Source organism: Gobio gobio, assembly GCF_949357685.1.
Source record: "Gobio gobio genome assembly, chromosome: 14".
NCBI lineage: Eukaryota > Metazoa > Chordata > Actinopteri > Cypriniformes > Gobionidae > Gobio > Gobio gobio.
Window position 1 is genome coordinate 35,369,835 of NC_137107.1, and position 20,175 is coordinate 35,390,009.

The window sequence follows — 20,175 nt, forward strand, 5'->3', positions numbered from 1 at the left end:
GTAAAGTGTTACCGGATAATTCCCAAATGTAGTATTTATTTGTGGTAACATTACAATTTAATTAATAATAAAGCATCATCTTTTTAAAGTAAAAAAAATCAGGTGACAAACCATGTTATCATAAATATAATTATGTTAACTTTATTGTTGAGTGAAACCTCCATCTGAAAAGGCAAACTGTTGTAAGGTCATGAACGTGTTAATAAAACAGGGCGGAGCCCGAACGAATGACGCGTGTGCACGAGGATCACGTGATACAGTAAGGAGCTGTCACATAAACATTGTCCTGCACAGCTGTTTGACTAATAGCGGTCACGCTCATTTTTATACAGATTGACTCATTACGATTAGACTGTATGTTAGCATAAATGAGCGTTTTGTGGGAATAATACGCGGTTTGTATGAGAGCAGCGTGATGGAGGAGAGATAGAGATCTGATAGCCACTCCTGCTGTCACCTACTGAGTGTACACTAATACTACACGCACAGTGGACGGGATGCATTGGCTGTGACCTCCTCTTCATGCAAATAGATCCTCTTTCTAACCAGGCTCAGCGAGTTGTCCAGAGAAAGGTAAAACGAGGATGCGTTTGGAGGCCAGTTAGACCTGAGCAAATGGGTTAACGGTTGATAAAGAATTAATGCATTGTTTCTCTTTCTATGTCAATGTGCTTTAATGTTGTAACAAATACTACATTTGTATTGCCAAAGCGTTTGCAGCAATGAGTTAAATGTAAAATAAATATAACAAGTACATGAACGTGACACCATAGCCTATTCTCAAGTATTTTTAATTTGTCTGATGATGATTTTTTTTAGGAAAAGTCATAAGTAGAATTACCTGCAATACAAGTCCTTATATCTTTAATAGGGGCGCGTAAAAATAACCATGGTTTTATTATAGTAGAAGTGCAGCAACCATGTTATTGGCAGATACCATAACCCCAGTTTTACTACAAATACCATGGTTAAACTATGGTGTGTAGCAAAACCAGGGTTCAACTACAATAATGGTTCATTTTTGATACGGTATTATCAAAAAAGCAATATCAATGTATTACATATGACCCAAACGTCTCTCAGGTAACCTCAGGACATGCTGCCAAATGTTATCGCTGTAAAATTACATATGGCTGACCTAGGAAAAAGTATTCACAGGGTTAAAAAGTAAAAAAATATCAAGGAAGGAAGGACATTGTAAAGCTATATGTTTCAGAACATTAAAAATGATGGGAAATCTATTTGGGTGGATATTTAAAACATGACCCACCGAATGATTTGTTGACTCGGATTAAAATTCAAATTTGCTATTTAAAAGGATTATTCAAATCCAGAAATAAAAAACAACAGGGTAAGGTAATAGAAATGGTTGAAAAGTGTGGGAACGTTGTCTCAAAACCGAACTGACCTTTCATGTTCACCTTCACACTTAAATTACACACCCAAACAGATGATTTTACTTGTAAGTTGCTTTTGGGACTTGTAAGTTACTTGTAAGTTACATTCGACCTTCCCCTGTCCAGCAGCATAAAGTATGTGTGTCATCTTAGCAGGCCAGTTTTTTTGTAAATCTATTCTATCCAATAAGCTGAGTTTGGTATGATAGAAACCAGATGGATTTAGGCTAATGTTCCTAATCCCCTTTTACGTGGCTCTCATGGCCCTGGGACAATGAGGTGAACAGTCCTGTCCCATGGTGTTGATCTCAGATCAGATGTGCCACCCCATGCCTCGTTCAGATTTAGTCTGGTATCAAGTAATCTTGTGAACAGATCTGTGTTTTACACCTCGATTCTCCTCAGGGACCTGCAAGCATCGCTGGAGCAACAGACCTTCATGTGCTCAGCTCATGTTACGAATAGTAATTTGTGGGAAAAAATCACTTGATATCTGAGTCATTCTTGTCTTTTTTTTTCCCCCTCTCACCTATTTGATTCAGTGTGTTTGAGTGGTGGGCTGTGTTAGAGATGTACTCGCCACAGAGGAAGGACTTTGTCTCTCTGACGCTGGGAGACCAACACAGCCGCGGCTACACCAACGGCAAACACCGGAGACAGTCCTGCTGGAGGGTTAGTGTTTGGCTATTTTCTTCTTAAGATCCCATCTAAACTCTACCGACATAAATACAGAGCATTATGTATTTTTCATTCATTAACTGTGATGTTCGAAGGCTGATGGCTTCTGCATTTGTTTTCCTGTCTGTGAGACATCTTGACATCTATTTAATCTTCTGAGAAAATGCTGTGTTAAATCCTAGCCTGGCCGGGGATGTCAAAACCCCTGTTTGTTTCACCCTCACATTTAATCTACTCATTTGTATATACTTAATTATCATCGAAAAGCAGACACACACTCCCTACTTAGCTGAAAACTGGGTGTGGCTTGAAAAATAACATTTTAATTAAAAAACATAGCTTAATGGATTCACCTAAAATTAAAAAACTGTTATGCTAAGATTCACTCATCATGATGTCTTTCTAAACTACGTAAAATCTTTCTTGGGAATCCAAAATTAGGCTCTTGTTTATGCAAAAACATTGTGACTGCGCCATTTAAGTTTTAAAGCTACACTGTGTGATATTTTCCCCCATCTAGCGGTTAAAAGGTAAATGACCATCCAGTGAATATTAGTTTCTCTACCTCTCAATTCCGATTTCGTTTTAACACCTACGGTGGCCGATTTAGTCCAAGATTAATATGGCTTCCAGTTCGACCTCGTCCACTTTCGACACGGTGCCATCGAGTGTTAAAACGCGAAAGGCGAAGCTTGAATTTACGGGTATGTCCCTCTTTGGCTAATGTACTTTCAAGATGGAGGGGCAACATGGCGACCCGCATTCGAACCCCTCACCCGTATGTATTTTCAATGGCATTTTATAAACTTACGAGAATACTTTATTACTTGAAAGAAGTAAATATACATTAATGAGCACATATATTTTTGAAAGAACTAAGTGTTTTTAGCTAAGAATAAACTAAAAAAGTTACACAGTGTAGCTTTAATAAACAACATAAGAACACCAAACGGGGAAAAAAAGCAGACTAAACACTAAGTCAGTCACATGAATTGTGACTAAGTCTCACTGATTATAACCACAGTAGGTTTTTTAAAGAAATTAATTCTTATATTCAGCAAGGATGCATTAAATTGATCAAAAGGGACAATAAAGACAAATAATATTTCAATTAAAGGGGCACTTCAGCACTGGGAAGATGAATGTGTATTTAAACTGGGTAATTTATGTAGTAGAAATGTGAAATTATTTTTGAATATTTGGTGCCTTCTAGACTGAGAAAAGACAGAAAATGTATTGTCGTCTCATGTCGATGAAAGACAACAACTCCCAGAATGCGCTTGCTTCGCTGCCCTACGAGGCCACTCCCTACACTGCCCCCAGCATCGTTTTGATCTTCATAATAATACAATAATTTTGTTCAGTTAGAGAATATACACTACAATTAAAAACTGAACGTGTCTTACATTCTGTGAGATCCCTCCCCTGTGGGCGGGTTGAAAACATGCGGAACAGCTCCTTCTACTGGCTGTAGTCTTTAGCCTCTGGCCAAAAAATCCTCAGATGACGCAAAATGAGGATATTTGCGCCATCTGAGGATTTTTTCCAGAAATAAAATGCATAATTGTCTCGTCTCAGGGGGACATGAGGGGGGAAAGTACCTTAATTTGAACATACTACCGGGTTTCTACTGATACAAAGCTTAATGCTAAAACGCTGAAGTAACCCTTTAAATCTTTTAAACTTTCTATTAATCAAAAAGCAGAGAAGAATGTATCACAGTTCCCACAAAAATATTAAGCAGCACAACTGTTTTCAACACTGTTAATAATAAGAAATGTTTCCTGAGCATCAAATCAGCATATTAGAATGATTTCTGAAGGATCATGTGACACTGAAGACTGGAGTAATGATGCTGAAAATTCGGCTTTGCCATCACAGGAATAAATACAATTTTACAATATATGAAAATAGAAAATAGTTATTTTAAATGTAAAAAAAAAAAAAAATCACAATAATAGTGTTTTTACTTCATTTTAACCAAATAAATGCAGCTTTTGTGAGCATTAAAAAATCTTACAAATCTAACCGAACCCAAACTTTTGAAAGGTAGTGAATCTTATTTTTGTTTCACGGAAAAATTAAGGAATTTTGGGGTGAACGATCCCTTTAATGTCCTCCATTACCTGAGATACATGTTAATTGAATTAGTTAGGTTGATCAAACTATACTTTCTAAAACTAAACTTTCGTAGCAGGTCATTGCAGTTGTCACATCAAGCCATCAAATATAAAATTGCTGCACTTTCCTCCGATTGTCCATGTATTGTTTTGGCAGAAATGGAAGCAGCTGTCTCGGCTTCAGCGCAGTCTGATTCTTTTCCTGCTAGCCTTCCTCTTCATCTGTGGGATTCTTTCCTATTCCAGTCTGACGGAGCAGTGGAAAGGTAATTTATACAGCCCCCTTTAATGACATTTCACAGGATATGAAAAGGTAGATGATTGGAGCAGCCTGTGCCCGTTTATATTAGCTGCTGGGGTTGAAGTTTTATTAAACATCACACGGTTTTCTATTAATATATCACATGAGATGTATTTCTGTCTGTTTATTCTCCAGGGCTCTCTGACAGATCGTTGAAGGAGGACTGGGTTGAAACGGATAACAGAGGTCTCAGGCCCGTCCCTCCTGGCCTCGCCCCAAAGCTCCCACCAGGAGTTGTCCCTGGGGACCAGGACGTCCCACCGGAAATGTTGCTGGAGCTTCAAAGACCAAGCATTCCAATACTTCCCAAACCTCCAGCTATGGTTAGTAGGAATACTTCTCAGATATTTGGGGTGTTTATTATATTGGTTACTTTATAATTTATAAGGGTTTTTACAGCCCCTGCTAAAAAAAAACCCGTAATCTTAAACCAAAATTGTTCTGTAAAATGCAATTGTTTTTAATTTCAAAATAAAAGCTTTTTAAATAAATAAATTGTATTAATAATAGCGTTATTATATTGATAAAGTCAATTTTAAAAAAGATATCAAAATTGCAGTTGTTACTAAAGTAACAAAATACACAAAAATGAATAGTAATATTAATAATTTAAAATATAGAAAAGGTGTTGATAATACAACATATGTTTCTAAATTCAAAATAAAATAAATATATGTTAATATTATGTTAATAAATAATTAATGACCATGGCTGGATTTCCCGAAACCTTCTTAACACTACATCGTTCTTAAGTTATACCTTAAGGTGTATCTTATCGTTAATACGTGTTTCCCGAAACGATCTTAGTTAAGAATACCTTCTGTAAGACATTCACTATTGACAGTTAGTGATATTCCGATATTGACATTCCGATAGTGGCCACCACTGTTTCTTTACATCTCAGTCTTTACGAATATGATTCTGCTAATTGAATTGTTTTCAGGCAAATAATACTATTGTCATTACACTGATGGCTGTTCGCTTTTTAATTAGCCTATATTATCCAAAGGTATATCAGCTGGCAAACCATTATGGAGTCTATTTAAAAGGAATAATTGTAGAGGGGAGTTTGGTCAAACTATGGCAGCGATACAGCAAATAGTTTTAAATCAAAGACGGCGCCATCCGCGGAGCCATTTCTATGTGCACTATTTCATCCGTGAAAACTTTAGTCCCCTGGCTACCATATCAAAAGCTGCTATTCAAAATTAATTTTGCCTGCCATGGCAGCGAATTCAGCAGCTTTTAGATCTTGTTGGTCCGACTTTGTCAAGACAAACCTGACGGAGCTCAGCCCCGATATTCAGCTGTTGGCGCTCTTCTCTTTCTTTCTTTTTTCTCCGCTGTAGCTGTTGATTTATCTTTTGCGTGTTGCGCCTTTATTGAGTAGGTCATCCAATAACAGAAATTAGTGATTTACACCAATAATGTTATGCGGGCAATCAACTCTGCTTGTGGAGTAAATGAAGACTATGGCAAAATATATTATGATAATATAAATGGCATACTGCCAGTTTAGTGGGTTGATACATTTGGGCATGAGAGGTTGCGGGTTCGCAAAATCATTTCAAAATTATTTACAATATCCACGGTTGGATTTAGTTTGCAATTTGGATTATATTTAAATGATCTCACGAGTCCTATTTCTGAAGTGCTTCTATTATAAAGAACACCGCTTTCTCACATAATGCAGTGAAACAGCCCCTGCATAGAGTGAATAATCGATTTTTGAGCCATTGATAAAATAATTCAGCACCGCCGCCACGGACAGCGCCTGCTAACGTCGCACTTCAGAAGGTATACCTTAAGCAACCTCCTAAGGTTTAGTTCGGGGAACACGCCTAGAAGTGGTATACCTTTAGTTAAGTTAGAGTCTTCGTAGCGCGATAAGAGACAACGTTATCGGGAAATGCAGCCCATGACTGTGCTAATCTTTTTTCTTTTCAACTAAAAACTGAAAACGCTTTACGTGTTTTGGCCATTCATTTACACCTGAAAATGCAAACTTTTGAAAACGGGTTTCAAAGTGTGCAGTTTTAAAAAAATATATTTTAAAAAATGTAAAAAGTTATCTTCTCTGTGTAAACTACAAAAACACAAATTTGTTAAAAAGGTGACATCATGCGCATGCGTATTTCGTGTTCAGTCTATAGGTGCGTAGTTTTTCCTTTACAAAGTGACATCGCCAACTACTGGCCTGGCAGCAGAATACAGCGTTTTAGTCTGTTTTGTGAATCTGTGTGAATGGGGATTGTTTTTCTGTATGCAAGAAAAAGCAAAGAAACAAAACGTTTCCATTTTTAGTACATCGTTGTAAGATTCTAAGATTCTTTATCTACTCCTGTCTTTTTATGTTGGTCGGGCTGAATCAGCAGAGGAAGCCCCCTAGCAAGCGTGGTCCTCCAGCTCTACAGAAGCGAGGGAACGTGTCAGATTGGCAGGTGAAAGACGGAGAAGAACCCAAACCCGTGATCAAGAGAGAAGACGACGGAGGGAAAGAAACACAAACAGTCATTAGGTTTGGAATTTTTATATTCAAGCAATGAAGACATTTTTATATGAGACTTTTAATAATGATAATTGGTAAAGGATTAGACATTGACATTCATTAGTTTGCTTTGTATTTTACCTTTTGATTAATTAGAGGTATTAAAACTGACACAGTAATTATGAGTTTTATTGCCATTTATTTGTTATTAGTCTCACTCACACGCTTGAAGCTCCTAAGAACTTTATCTCCTCCACTAAACGAAGTACATTATCACAATGTTGCATGTCAGATTCATCTGTCACTGGGTACAAATTTATGGCAAATTCCTTTAAGAAATAGTTAACTCTTTCCCTGCCAGCGTTTTTGAAAAAAGTTGCCAGCCACCGCTAGGGCTGGGCGATAAAACGATAACGATATGTATCGCGACACACACGTAATCGATATCAATAAAATATTTGTTCGATAAAATGTTCGATAATTTTTGTTTTTTTCTTCGGAAGAAACCAGAGGTTGCGAAGCAAGTTTGGTTGCATGAACAAAGGCACTCGCTCTCTGGTAACCAAGCAATGTAGGGAGTGACAGGCTAACAGCCAATCATGTAACTGTATCAAGTTTGGTTGCGCCATATCGTTGTCTCGTGTTGGAATAATTCTTCAGTAAACAGAACCGGCATGGAGAGATAAGTGGAAAATGAGTGCTGCAGCGAGCGAGGAAATTGTTGATAAAACAGGAAAACAAGTCGGCTCGCCTGTATGGCAGTTTTTTGGATTTTATGTAGTCAGACCAATGTCGTCTGCAAATTATGCATGACTGTCGTCGCTTGCCGTTGTGCTATTCTTGACTTTGGCTGAATCCGAAATCGCCCCCTAAACCCTCAATCACTGTTCCCTACTTTAGTCCACTAATAGAGTTCACTTGAAGAAGTGAATGAAAACAAGTGAGCGAATTCGGACAGCCTTTGTGTGTACATCGACTGTACACTTGTTATTGCAGTGCAATGTGGGATAGAATGAGTGCACTCAATAACGTCCACGATGGTTTCGGACACCACTACAAATGGCTGTCCCCTCAAATAGCGCCCTATTTAAAGTCCCTGTAAAGTCAAAACTAAACATGTGTTCTGAGTTTCTCACCCAACAGATAAATGTGTTATTAACCACCCAGCCAAATTTTAATCATAAAAAAATCCGGCAAGTATATAAAATAGCTTATCAAAAACGTAGCACACAAGACAACACTCACGTACTGATCACGACCGTCTATGATCAGGACGGTCAGATCTCCTGAGATCTCCATCAAGGTGGCTGTTCACAAAATTAATCCACCTCTTCTTGATCAACGTTTTTGTTTTGAAAGCTGTTTTGTAAGTTGTAGGCTATAGTAACTAACAGTACTGACAGTAACTCGCGATCGAACAGGCAAACTGATGCGAATGTGCTCTAGTTATGATAGTGTTAGGGGAGGAGCCAGGCTCGGTGGCTCCAGTGCGTCATCGAGCCACCGTTTTAGCCCCGCCCAGAACTCCTGAACACAGCAACGGTGAAAAACTGTTTAACGGTCTAACTTCTGAATTCAGTACTACATAGTTCACAGTCTTTGTAACATGTTTCAGCAATACATTTCTAACATTTATAATGTGTTTAGAAACAAATCTCAGAATTGCCTTTACAGGGACTTTAAGGGTATAGGGGGGTGATTTCGGATTCAGCCTTTGAAACTACATGGAGAGGTAATGTTACTCTGCATCAGTGCCTTATGACAAAGCATCTAAACAGTAACCGTTATAAAAGTAATAACGGAGGCACTGCACCTTAATGTTAAGAGACAAGCTTAATTGTTAAGTGTTCATTGTGATTTTAGACTTATGTTTACATTTTAATTATTTGAGTGTTTTCCATGGTTGTGTTGACATTTCTGCCTTTATAACTGAGGGGATTATAATCAGAGGAAGGTTGCGTTTAAAATAAAAATGTTTAAATGTAAAATATTTTAAATAGGTCATAAAAAGATCAATAATTATCGATATCGACCGATATGAAACACTTATATCGTGATACAGTTTTCAGCCATATCACCCAGCCCTAGTCACCGTCAGCATTTTTTATAATTTTTACAAAGTTTTCATGGCCCCCAGAATATTTTGTTATATGAATATCTGAACATGAAATATCAAAAGAAAGAAAAAAAACAAAACAAACATTTTATTCTAGCTTCATGCATTCCACATTTGAATGTGGGTAAGTTTCATAAAAAAAGCTACATTTTGAGCAAAAAGCTGAGAAAATTGTGCTTTTGTCAAAGACTACATCTGGATCAGATTCAGTACGATGATCAAAACAGGTGGCGTAAATCGAGTCCATCAACACCCTCAAAGCTGGCACAGTCCTATACCTCGTCCTGGGTTTAATTACATTTCATTCTGTAACATTAGGCAGTTTTGGTTTATATACTGTTTATGATCGCGTTATTTTCAGTGTTGGGGTGCTTGAGTGACGTAATCAGATTACGGTACTTTTTTCAAGTAACTAGTAAAGTAAAACTAGTAAAGCCGACGTGAGGTGACAACACAGTCAGCTTTTGTCATCACTAGTTCTTTTACATTGGCTTTTACATGCGTGTCACTGCCTTTAGAAGGAGCAGAGAATTACTTAACGGGAGCAGGAGATAAACACTCCTGTGTGCTGATAGTGCCTTAGGGAACAGTTATTAACAGTTGAGCTGGTCACGCAGCAGTTTTGAAGTGAGTTGTGATGAGCTTTCTCTTCCTCCAGCTGTGTCCTGTTGTGGGACTCCACCTCCTGCTCATGTGTAATTGCAGTTATAATCATGTGGAAGGAAACGGTGCTATTTTGGGTGCTGAATCTCTGGATTGGATGTTAGATAAAATGCTTTTACAATTGATGCCAGTGTTGTTTTTGGACTAGCTGGCGCGGGGCAATGATTGAGGCGGAGCAGGAAACAGAGCTTCAGTCCACCGCCCGTGGAAAAGAAGGAACAGTAGCTGATGCAGAGGGAGCTGCCAACTTAATACCAGGTTTCAGAATTCATCCCACAATTATTAGTTATGTCTGTAGCACAAACTGTGGCAAAGTTTGGATTGGACTGAAGGCCTTAATGTCTTTCTTTGATTTATTTGGTGTACTCAGTCACAGTGAAGCCCGTGGATCGTGTGGAGGAGGTGCGAGAGGCCTTCAGGCATGCGTGGAAGGGCTACAAGGCTTTTGCGTGGGGTCATGATGAACTCAAGCCCTTATCTAAGACTCATGGAGAGTGGTTCGGTCTGGGCCTTACTCTCATAGACGCACTAGACACCATGTGGATCTTGGGCCTGAAAGACGGTGAGCCTTGTAACTGCAGCTTCTGTTTCATGATCACTGTGTGCACATTTCAAATCTATTCCTTGTTTCCTCTCCTATTGTCAAAATGTGGGTGGTTCTTCAACTACAGGCACTGTTATTTTATTAAAAGGGACTAGTGTCAGTTTTTCCATTTTGTTATATAAAGGTCAAATAACAACTGAGGTTAAAATGTATTTTTGCTACCTTTCAGATGGCTTTTATGTATACATAGATTTGATTGCTTTACCATTGTTGCAGACTTGCAATCTTAAAATAAAACTATATAAATTATTATTTCCTTTTTTAAACTAGGATAATATAAAGACCCTATTTTTCGTGTGAAAATATTTTTTACCAAAGTATAATCTCAGTAAAATGTGTAATAAAATAAATAATCATGGTAAATATCACTTTTGAGAGGAATAATTGTACTTTATGTCATTTCCAATCAAGCTGCAGTTTTGTCAACTTACAGTATGATGATCTCTTATGATATAAATACACTACCATTCAAAAATTTGGGGGGGAATTATTTTATTCAGCATTAAATTGTAACAGTAAAAAAGAAAATAATCAGTTTAAAAATAAATACTGTTCTGTTGAACATTCGATTAAAGGGATACTGAAGCGCTGGGAAGTCAAGTCAAGTCATCTTCATTTATACAGTGCTTTTTACAACACAGATTGCTTCAAAGCAGCTTTACAGTGATAATAGGAAAGTCATGTTGTTTTTGATGAAAAGTTTTTAATTTATTTATTTTGTAAATTATAATTACCCTCAGAGGCAGCCGCAGGAAGGCGTCCCAGTCCGCTCCAGCCCCGCAGCCCACGAAAAAACGCCAGGCTAAGCGGCGCTCCTGATGCGGACGGCTCAGGGATGGGCAGTTCTTTCCAGGAGACGGCAGCAGGGCCGCTCCTTCCCCCGGTGGAGGGCCGGGGGAGAATCTTTTGTTCAGCTGCTGGCCCCCGGGTCAGCAGCACCCTAATGTGGTTAAAGAAAGAACTGACAACCCCATCCCTGAGCCCCCAGAGATCGGTGACGGCAGTGCGCGCCACTCTCGTCCCTCTCTGTCGCCAGCCCCCTGGCAGAGCAGACCCCAGTGGAACGTGCGTCCTTCCCTGGTCTCCTCTGTCAGGGCGCAGCCGTTAACCGTGCCCCGACCCCGGGACGCCCAACAGCCTCCCCTGTCCGGGCCGGTAACGCTGCCTCGCTGCCCCACCCTGGGTACGTCTGCCGTCCGTATGACCCCGTTGGTGCAGTCTCTGGAAGCGTGGCTTCAGCTTCCGGGGCTGTCCCGCTGGGTTGCGCGGACCGTCAGGCTCGGCTACGCGATTCAGTTCGCGCAGGCTCCTCCCCGTTACAGGGGAATCCGCTATACCATGACCGGGGCCCATGCCCCCGTCATGCGTGCGGAGATTGCCACTCTACTGGCGAAGGGTGCGATCGAGCCTGTCCCTCCGGCCGAAATGAAGTCGGGGTTCTACAGCCCCTACTTCATTGTACCCAAGAAAACCGGTGGGTTACGACCAATCCTGGACCTTCGCATCTTGAACCGATCCCTTCACCGGCTTCCGTTCAAGATGTTGACAGCGAAACGCCTTTTCGAATGCGTTCGTCCTCACGATTGGTTTGCAGCGATCGACCTGAAGGACGCCTACTTCCATGTCTCCATCCTTCCTCGACACAGACCGTTCCTACGGTTTGCTTTCGAGGGGCGGGCATATCAGTACGCGGTACTCCCATTCGGGCTATCTCTGTCCCCTCGAGTCTTCACGAAGATTGCAGAGGCAGCCCTTGCGCCCCTTCGGCAGCACGGGGTCCGCATCCTGAACTACCTCGACGACTGGCTCATACTGGGCCACTCTCGAGAGCAGGTTTGCGGACACAGAGATCTGGTTCTCCACCACTTAGCCCGTCTGGGCCTTCGGGTCAACTGGGAAAAGAGCAAACTTTGCCCCGTGCAGAGGATCTCTTTTCTCGGTATGGAGATCGACTCGGTCGCCATGTGCACGCAGCTTACGAGCGAGCGCGCGCAGTCTCTGCTGACTTGCCTCCGTCAAATCGAGAGCAAGAGTGCGGTTCCACTGAAACTATTTCAGAGGCTCCTGGGGCATATGGCATCTGCAGCCGCGGTAACGCCGCTCGGATTGCTTCATATGAGACCGCTTCAGCACTGGCTTCGCGATCGAGTCCCGAGATGGGCATGGCAGTCTGGCACGCTCCGGATCCAAGTGACTCGGGCCTGCTTACAGACGCTCACCCCGTGGTCGAACCTCAGTTTTCTACGGGCCGGTGTGCCCTTAGAACGAGTTTCCAGGCATGTTGTCGTATCGACGGATGCCTCTGCCACGGGCTGGGGTGCCATGTGCAATGGACAAGCAGCCGTGGGCTCCTGGACTGGGGAGCGCCTTCTGCTTGTCAATTGCCTCGAGTTGCTGGCAGTACGGTTCGCCCTGCACCGCTTCCGAGCGCTGCTGAAGGGTCAACATGTGCTTGTCCGGTCAGACAACACGGCCGTAGTAGCGTACATCAACCACCAGGGCGGTCTACGCTCCCGCCGTATGTCTCAACTCGCCCGCCATCTCATCCTATGGAGTCAGAAGCACCTGAGGTCCCTTCGTGCTGTCCATATTCCGGGAGTCCTGAACCACGCAGCCGACGAGCTCTCGCGGTTTCAGCCTCTCCCGGGAGAATGGAGACTCCATCCCCAGACGGTTCAGCTGATTTGGGAACAGTTCGGCGACGCACAGGTAGATCTGTTTGCCTCCCACGACTCTTCCCACTGCAGCCTGTACTATTCCCTGACCGAGGGCACGCTCGGCACGGATGCACTGGCGCACAGCTGGCCGCGGGGCCTACGCAAATATGCGTTCCCCCCAGTGAGCCTACTCGCACAGCTCCTGTGCAAGATCAGGGAGGACAAGGAGCAGGTCCTTTTGGTCGCCCCGTACTGGCACGGCCGGACCTGGTTCCCCGAACTCATACTCCTTGCGACAGCCCCTCCCTGGCCTATTCCTCTGAGACCGGGCCTCCTTACTCAGAGACGGGGCACCCTATGGCATCCGCGTCCCGACCTCTGGAGCCTCCACGTGTGGCTCCTAGACGGGATGCAGCAGGTTTGAGTGGCCTGCCACCTACGGTGGTCGCCACCATCACTTCCGCTAGGGCAGAGTCCACTCGGCATGCCTATGTGTTGAAGTGGAACCTCTTCGTCACCTGGTGCTCTTCCCGCCAAGAAGACCCCTGGAAATGCCCGATCGGGTCCGTGCTTGAGTTTCTCCAAGAAGGGCTGGAGCGAAGGCTGTCTCCCTCCACCCTCAAAGTATATGTGGCCGCAATATCTGCCCACCACGATCTCTTGGGGAACAAGAAGGTAAGTCAGCACGACCTGGTCATCAGGTTCCTGAGGGGAGCGAGGAGACTGAATCCTCCTCGCTCTCCTCTCGTACCCTCTTGGGACCTCGCAATAGTGTTAAGTGCTCTGCAGAGGCCTCCCTTTGAGCCTTTGCGGTCGGTTGATATTAAGTTCCTGTCTATGAAGACGGCTCTGCTGACCGCATTGGCCTCAGTTAAGAGGGTCGGGGACCTGCAGGCATTTTCGGTTGACGAAGCGTGCCTGGAGTTCGGACCGGCTAACTCTCACGTGATCCTGAGACCCCGGCCTGGATATGTGCCCAAGGTTCCCACCACTCCGTTTAAGGACCAGGTGGTGAACCTGCAAGCGCTGCCTTTGGAGGAGGCAGACCCAGCCTTGGCATTGCTCTGTCCAGTACGCGCCCTCCGCGCCTACGTAGACATGACGCAGTGTTTCAGGACCTCAGACCAGCTCTTTGTCCGTTATGGTGGAGAGCGGAAGGGAAGTGCTCTCTCAAAGCAAAGGCTGTCTCACTGGATAGTGGACACCATTGTTTTGGCTTACCAGCAGCAAGGTCGACCATGTCCCCTTGGTGTGAGGGCACACTCCACTAGGAGTGTGGCCTCCTCTTGGGCTTTAGCGCATGGCGCCTCGCTAGCAGACATCTGCAGAGCTGCAGGCTGGGCGACACCTAACACATTCGCCAGATTCTACAATCTCCGAGTGGAGCCAGTGTCCGACTATGTACTCGCCCCCCCGAGGGGCCGGTAATGGACCAGGCTCAGGTGTCTTCGCTTGCTCACCATTCCACTCCACGGACTGGATACGTGCGATTTTTTCCTCAGGTGAGCTCCCCGAGAGCCCTGAGCTCCTCCAGCACTGTCGACGCCGACATCAGTTCAGTCTGCCCTTTCGAGCCCAGACCCTCATGTCCGGCCAGGTGCCCCATGTGCATGGTTCCCCTCCGGCGACCCCCACATGTGTATTTCACCGTAAGTCTCTGCAGTGAGCGGGTTTCTTCCCTTGGCGTGTCCCCGCCACCCCTAGGGTTAAAAATCCACCTTCGGCTGGTACCCTAGAGATCTTCCATATGCAGCCCTTAGCGGGTCATATGTGTCTCTTAAGTCCTCCCCACGGGTAGGCATCCTGGCATTCCCTCACTGGGATATGCTTCCCAGTGTACCTTGGTATTCCTGTGTTAAGTGGGAGTCCTTCGTCCGTATTAGTCTTACGACAGGGTACTCACACTTACGCAGGCCGCTGGAAGACAGCTGAGTGGCGGGATTATATTGGGACCCCCATTCGTTAGTCACTAACGTTCAGTCGTAGTGACTGAACGAAAGGGAACGTCTCGGTTACGGATGTAACCCTCGTTCCCTGAGGAGGGAACGGAGACGTAACGTCCCGTTGCCACATCAGCTGTGCTACCTGGAACGCAGGAGTTCAGTCTTGGCTCCTCAAGCAGGTAACATAATGCGATATTGCCACGTACTTCCTTATATACTCACGCGGTGAGGCGGAGTTACGTATGCAAATTCCGCATGCCCCATGGCATTGGCACGCCATTGGGCGTTTTCTCTAAACTCGAAGTTGATAGGCTTCTAAGCGAAACCCCCATTCGTTAGTCACTAACGTTACGTCTCCGTTCCCTCCTCAGGGAACGAGGGTTACATCCGTAACCGAGACGATTTGACATGACAAGAAAAATTCAGTTTTGATGGATGTGTTTTTAGAAGTATTTTTGATCCAATAAATGCAGCCTTGGTGAGCATAAGGGACTTCTTTCAAAAACATTAAAACATCATTCTGTCCCAAAACCTTTGAACAGTTATGCATATTAGTGCATATTGCGCAGTTAGACGTTGCTAGCATTCAAATTAAATAAACTAGTGAGTGTGTCAGAAGTGTGTTTTAAGAAAGACTATTTTCTAAAAGTCCACAGGGCCTACAATGTTTGAAGAAAAACCCATGAATAAAAATATATTGAGTGAAAAAAACTATATAAATATGATTAATGATAGAAATAATATTCTCTCTCTCTCTCTCTCTCTCTCTCTCTCTCTCTCTCTCTCTCTCTCTCTCTCTCTCTCTCTCTCTCTCTCTCTCTCTCTCTCTCTCTCATCTCTTTCTATATTAGAGTTTGCAGAGGCCAGGAAGTGGGTTGAGACAGAATTATCGTTTTCCAAGAATGTGGATGTGAATCTTTTTGAGAGTACCATCCGTATTTTGGGGGGTCTCTTAAGCACATACCACTTGTCAGGGGACACACTCTTCCTGGATAAAGCTGTAAGTACTTATTATATTCAATTAATGCAGTATCATCCTCATTATCCTTTTTTCTAAGTATAGCTTTAAAGGTTTACAGCATTTGGCTTACACAGATGAGTCAACAATTTTAATAGACCACAGATAAAAAACACGTTGTGTCTGCTTTTGTAGAAAGACATTGGCTTCAGATTAATGCCTGCTTTCAAAACACCATCTAAAATCCCCTACTCTGACGTGAACATCGGTAAAGGAACCGCTCACCCTCCACGCTGGACCACAGACAGCACAGTCGCAGAGGTGACCAGCATTCAGCTGGAGTTCAGAGAGCTCAGCCGACTTACACAGGACCCGCAGTACCAGGTACATTACTTTTACGATTTATTTCATTTGTTTTTTCTATTTTTATTTTATTAAGTTATTTTATTTTATTTTATTTAAATTAAGACTAAAATTAAAACTAAACTAAACTATTTTTTTTCAGAATGCAGTGGAGGAGGTAACCAGACAGGTCCACAGATTGGATGGAAAGCGTGATGGTCTGGTGCCCATGTTCATCAACACAAACAGTGGGAAATTCACACGGCGAGGGGCCTTTACGCTGGGGGCCCGTGCCGACAGCTACTACGAGTACCTGCTCAAACAATGGCTACAGGGTGGCAAGAAAGAGACTGAGTGAGTTACACTTACAGCAGATCCAAATACGGTTCATAAATTTAGCGCTGACTAGTGCAAAAATAGCCCACTGGTGCTTTTAGCTAATGGGTTCCAGAGAATTGGCGATGCTCACTGAGCCTAATGTACTAAGGTTGTGGTTCTGGTCACAGATGGGGTGGTCTGATCGATTCACATTGTCAGTTACTGATAAAGTGAATTGCACCAGGAAAGAAATAATTTGAATTGTTACGTAACAACATGCTACTTAGCCTTGACAGTGATAAAAGTACAGGGCGCTTGTGTTGCTCTTGAAAACCTGGAGGTGACTTTGGTGCATTCAGTTTAAGATTATTTTATTATGATGACAGTCATTTCTTGATGGAATTGGTTTTAAGAGGTCTTAAAGAAGTAGAAAACAAATAGCTGTGATAATCCACTGGTTTAAGGTGAAGTGTGTAATTCGTTTGCTACTAGATTCACCAAAAATAAGTCACAGAAATAAAGCCGGTTTTCAAATAGGCTTCCTGCACACTCTCGCTGGCATCTATTGGATGGTCAAACAGATAGTCCCGCCCCAAACTACTATACTATTGGTGGAGACAATGTTGCTCAATGTGTCTTAACATAAAAAAAATTGTATATTGGTATAATAATGCAACATTATTTGAGCTGTAATTCCAGATAACATCGCTATTGTATAACTCATATTTATGGTAAAATATTAAGTAGGGATACACATTATTGTTATAATTAATATTTAATTGTGCATGCTCATATACTGTTCATATACACACACACACCAATCAATCAGGCATAAAATTATGACCTAATATTGTGTTGGTGTCCCTTTTGCTGCCAAAATGGCCCTGACCCGTCGAGGCATGGACTCCACTAGACCCCTGAAGGTGTGCTGTGGTATCTGGCACCAAGATAACTCATAACTTAAGTCCTGTAAGTTATGAGGTGGGGCCTTCATGGATCGGACTTGTTTGTTCAGCACATCCCACAGATGCTCGATTGGATTGAGATCTGGGGAATTTGGAGGCCAAGTCAACACCTCAAACTCCATGTGCTCCTCAAACCATTCCTGAACCATTTTTGATTTGTGGCAGGGCGCATTATCCTGCTGAAAGAGGCCACAGCCACCCTGGAACACCGTTTCCATTCGCACATGCACCCGGACATCCTCGTGATGTAAAAGAAACGTAATTCATCAGTCCAGGCCACCTTCTTCCATTGCTCCATGGTCCAGTTCTTATGCTCACGTGCCCATTGTTGGCGCTTTCGGTGGTGGACAGGGGTCAGCATGGGCACCCTGACTGGTCTGCGGCAATGCAGCCCCATACTCAATAAACTGTGATGCACTGTGTATTGTGACACCTTTCTATAAGAACCAGTATTAAATTCTTGAGCAATTTGAGCTACAGTAGCTCGTCTGTTTGATCGGACCACACGGGCCAGCGTTCGCTCCCCACGTGCATCAATGAGCCTTGGCCGCCCATGACCCTGTCACCGGTTCACCACTGTTCTTTCCTTGGACCACTTTTGATAGATACTGGCCACTGCAGACTGAGAACACCCCAAAAGAGCTGCAGTTTTGGAGATGCTCTGACCCAGTCGTCTAGCCATCACAATTTGGCCCTTGTCAAACTCACTCAAATCCTTATGCTTGTGCATTTTTCCTGCTTTTAACACATCAACTTTGAGGACAAAATGTTCACTTGCTGCCTAATATATCCCACTAACAAGTGCTGTGAGATAAGAGATAATCAGTGTTATTCACCTGTCACCTGTCACCAGTCATAATGTTATGCTTGATGATCGGTGTATACAGTGGCAAGAAAAAGTATGTGAACCGTTTCTAGAATCTGTGAAAATGGGAATAATTTAAACTAAATAAGAGGGATCATATAAAATGCATGTTATTTGTTTATTTCGTACTGTCATGAATAAGATATTTTACATAAAAATGTTTACATATAGTCCACAAGACAAAAAAAAAATTGCTGAATTTATTAAAATAACCCTGATAAAAAGTTTATGAACCATTGATTCTCAATACTGTGTGTCATTCTCTGGATGATCCACGGCTGTTTTTTTGTATTGTGATGGTTGTTCACGAGTCCCTTGTTTGTCCTGAGCAGTTAAACTGCCCAATGTTCTTCAGAAAAATCCTCCAGGTCCTGCACATTCTTCAGTTTTCCAGCATCTTTTGCATATTTGAACCCTCAACAGCAGTGACTGTATGATTTTGAGATCCATCTTTTCACACTGAGGACAATTGAGGGACTCAAAACACAACTATTAAAAAAGGTTCAAACATTCACTGATTCTCCAGAAGGAAACACGATGCATTAAGAGACGGGGGGTGAAAACTTATTGTATTTGAAGATCCAGGTAAATTGTACTTAATTTGTCTTCCGGGAAACATGCAAGTATCTTCTGTTGCTTTCAAAGGGCAGTACTAAATGAAAAAAATTGATATTAAAAACAAAATCAGAAAAATTTGGACATCTTCATCCTGCTCAAAAGTTTTCACCCCCAGCTCTTAATGCATTGTGTTTCCTTCTGGAGCAGCAGTGAATGTTTCAACCTTTTTTAATAGTTACATTTAATAATTTAGCAGACGCTTTTATCCAAAGCGACTTACAAATGAGGAGAGCAATAGAAGCAACTAAACAACAGCATGCAAGTTCTGTAACAAGTCTCAGTTAGTCTAGCGGAGTACACATAGAACAGTACACATACACTTTTAAAAAAAAATCATATAACATAAACAAACAAACAGAAACATTTATAGAATCCTTAAGTGCTAGTCTTTATTGGTCAGGTGCTGCTGAAAAATGTTTTTTTTTTAATGGCTACAGACTTGGCTGCTCGACCATGTGGGAACGGTCCAGGAAAAGGTCCGTGAGAGTGATTTTATGCCTCTTTGGGATGGCACCACGAGGCGTTGTTCACTTGCAGAACACACGCTTCTGGAGGGTGCGTAAGTGTGAACAAGCGAGTTTGGGTTATATTGGTGGTTGCTTTGTAGACGAGCACCAGTGCCTTGAATTTGATGCAAGCAGCTATAGGTAGCTAGTGCAAACTGATAAAGAGAGGTGCAATGTGCGCTCTCTTCGGCTCGTTAAAGTTGTGTTTGAGACCCTCAATCGTCCTCGGTGTGAAAAGATGGATCTCAAAATCATACAGTCCCTGCTGGAGAGAGTTCAAATATGCAAAAGATGCTGGAAAACTGAAGAATGTGCAGGACCTGGAGGATTTTTCTGAAGAATATTGGGCAGTTTTACTGCTCAGGACAAACAAGGGACTCGTGGACAACCATCACAAAACAAAAAAAACCGCTGTGGATCATCCAGGGAACGACACACAGTATTGAGAAACAATGGTTCATAAACTTTTGATCGGGGTCATTTTAATAAATTCAGCAAATTTTTTTGTTTCTGGACTATATGTAAAAAAATTTTATGTAAAATATCTTATTCAGGACAGTACTAAATAACAAATAACATGCATTTTGTATGATCCCTCTTATTTAGTTAAAATTATTCCCATTTTCACAGATTCTG

The 20,175-nt window shown here is 42.6% G+C and overlaps 1 protein-coding gene across 1 annotated transcript in view; it reads left to right on the forward strand.

Annotated features, from left to right (window-relative positions):
- Window positions 1–242: 242 nt before the first annotated feature.
- Window positions 243–20,175, forward strand: part of man1b1a (mannosidase, alpha, class 1B, member 1a) — a 30,568-nt gene continuing 10,635 nt past the window's right edge. The window contains 10 exon segments of the mRNA XM_079835333.1: window positions 243–573; window positions 1,940–2,069; window positions 4,353–4,461; window positions 4,632–4,819; window positions 6,869–7,014; window positions 9,912–10,021; window positions 10,134–10,325; window positions 15,819–15,967; window positions 16,121–16,309; window positions 16,431–16,621. Of these exon segments, the coding sequence (XP_079691459.1) occupies window positions 1,968–2,069; window positions 4,353–4,461; window positions 4,632–4,819; window positions 6,869–7,014; window positions 9,912–10,021; window positions 10,134–10,325; window positions 15,819–15,967; window positions 16,121–16,309; window positions 16,431–16,621 (1,376 nt within the window). The 5' untranslated portion in view covers window positions 243–573; window positions 1,940–1,967.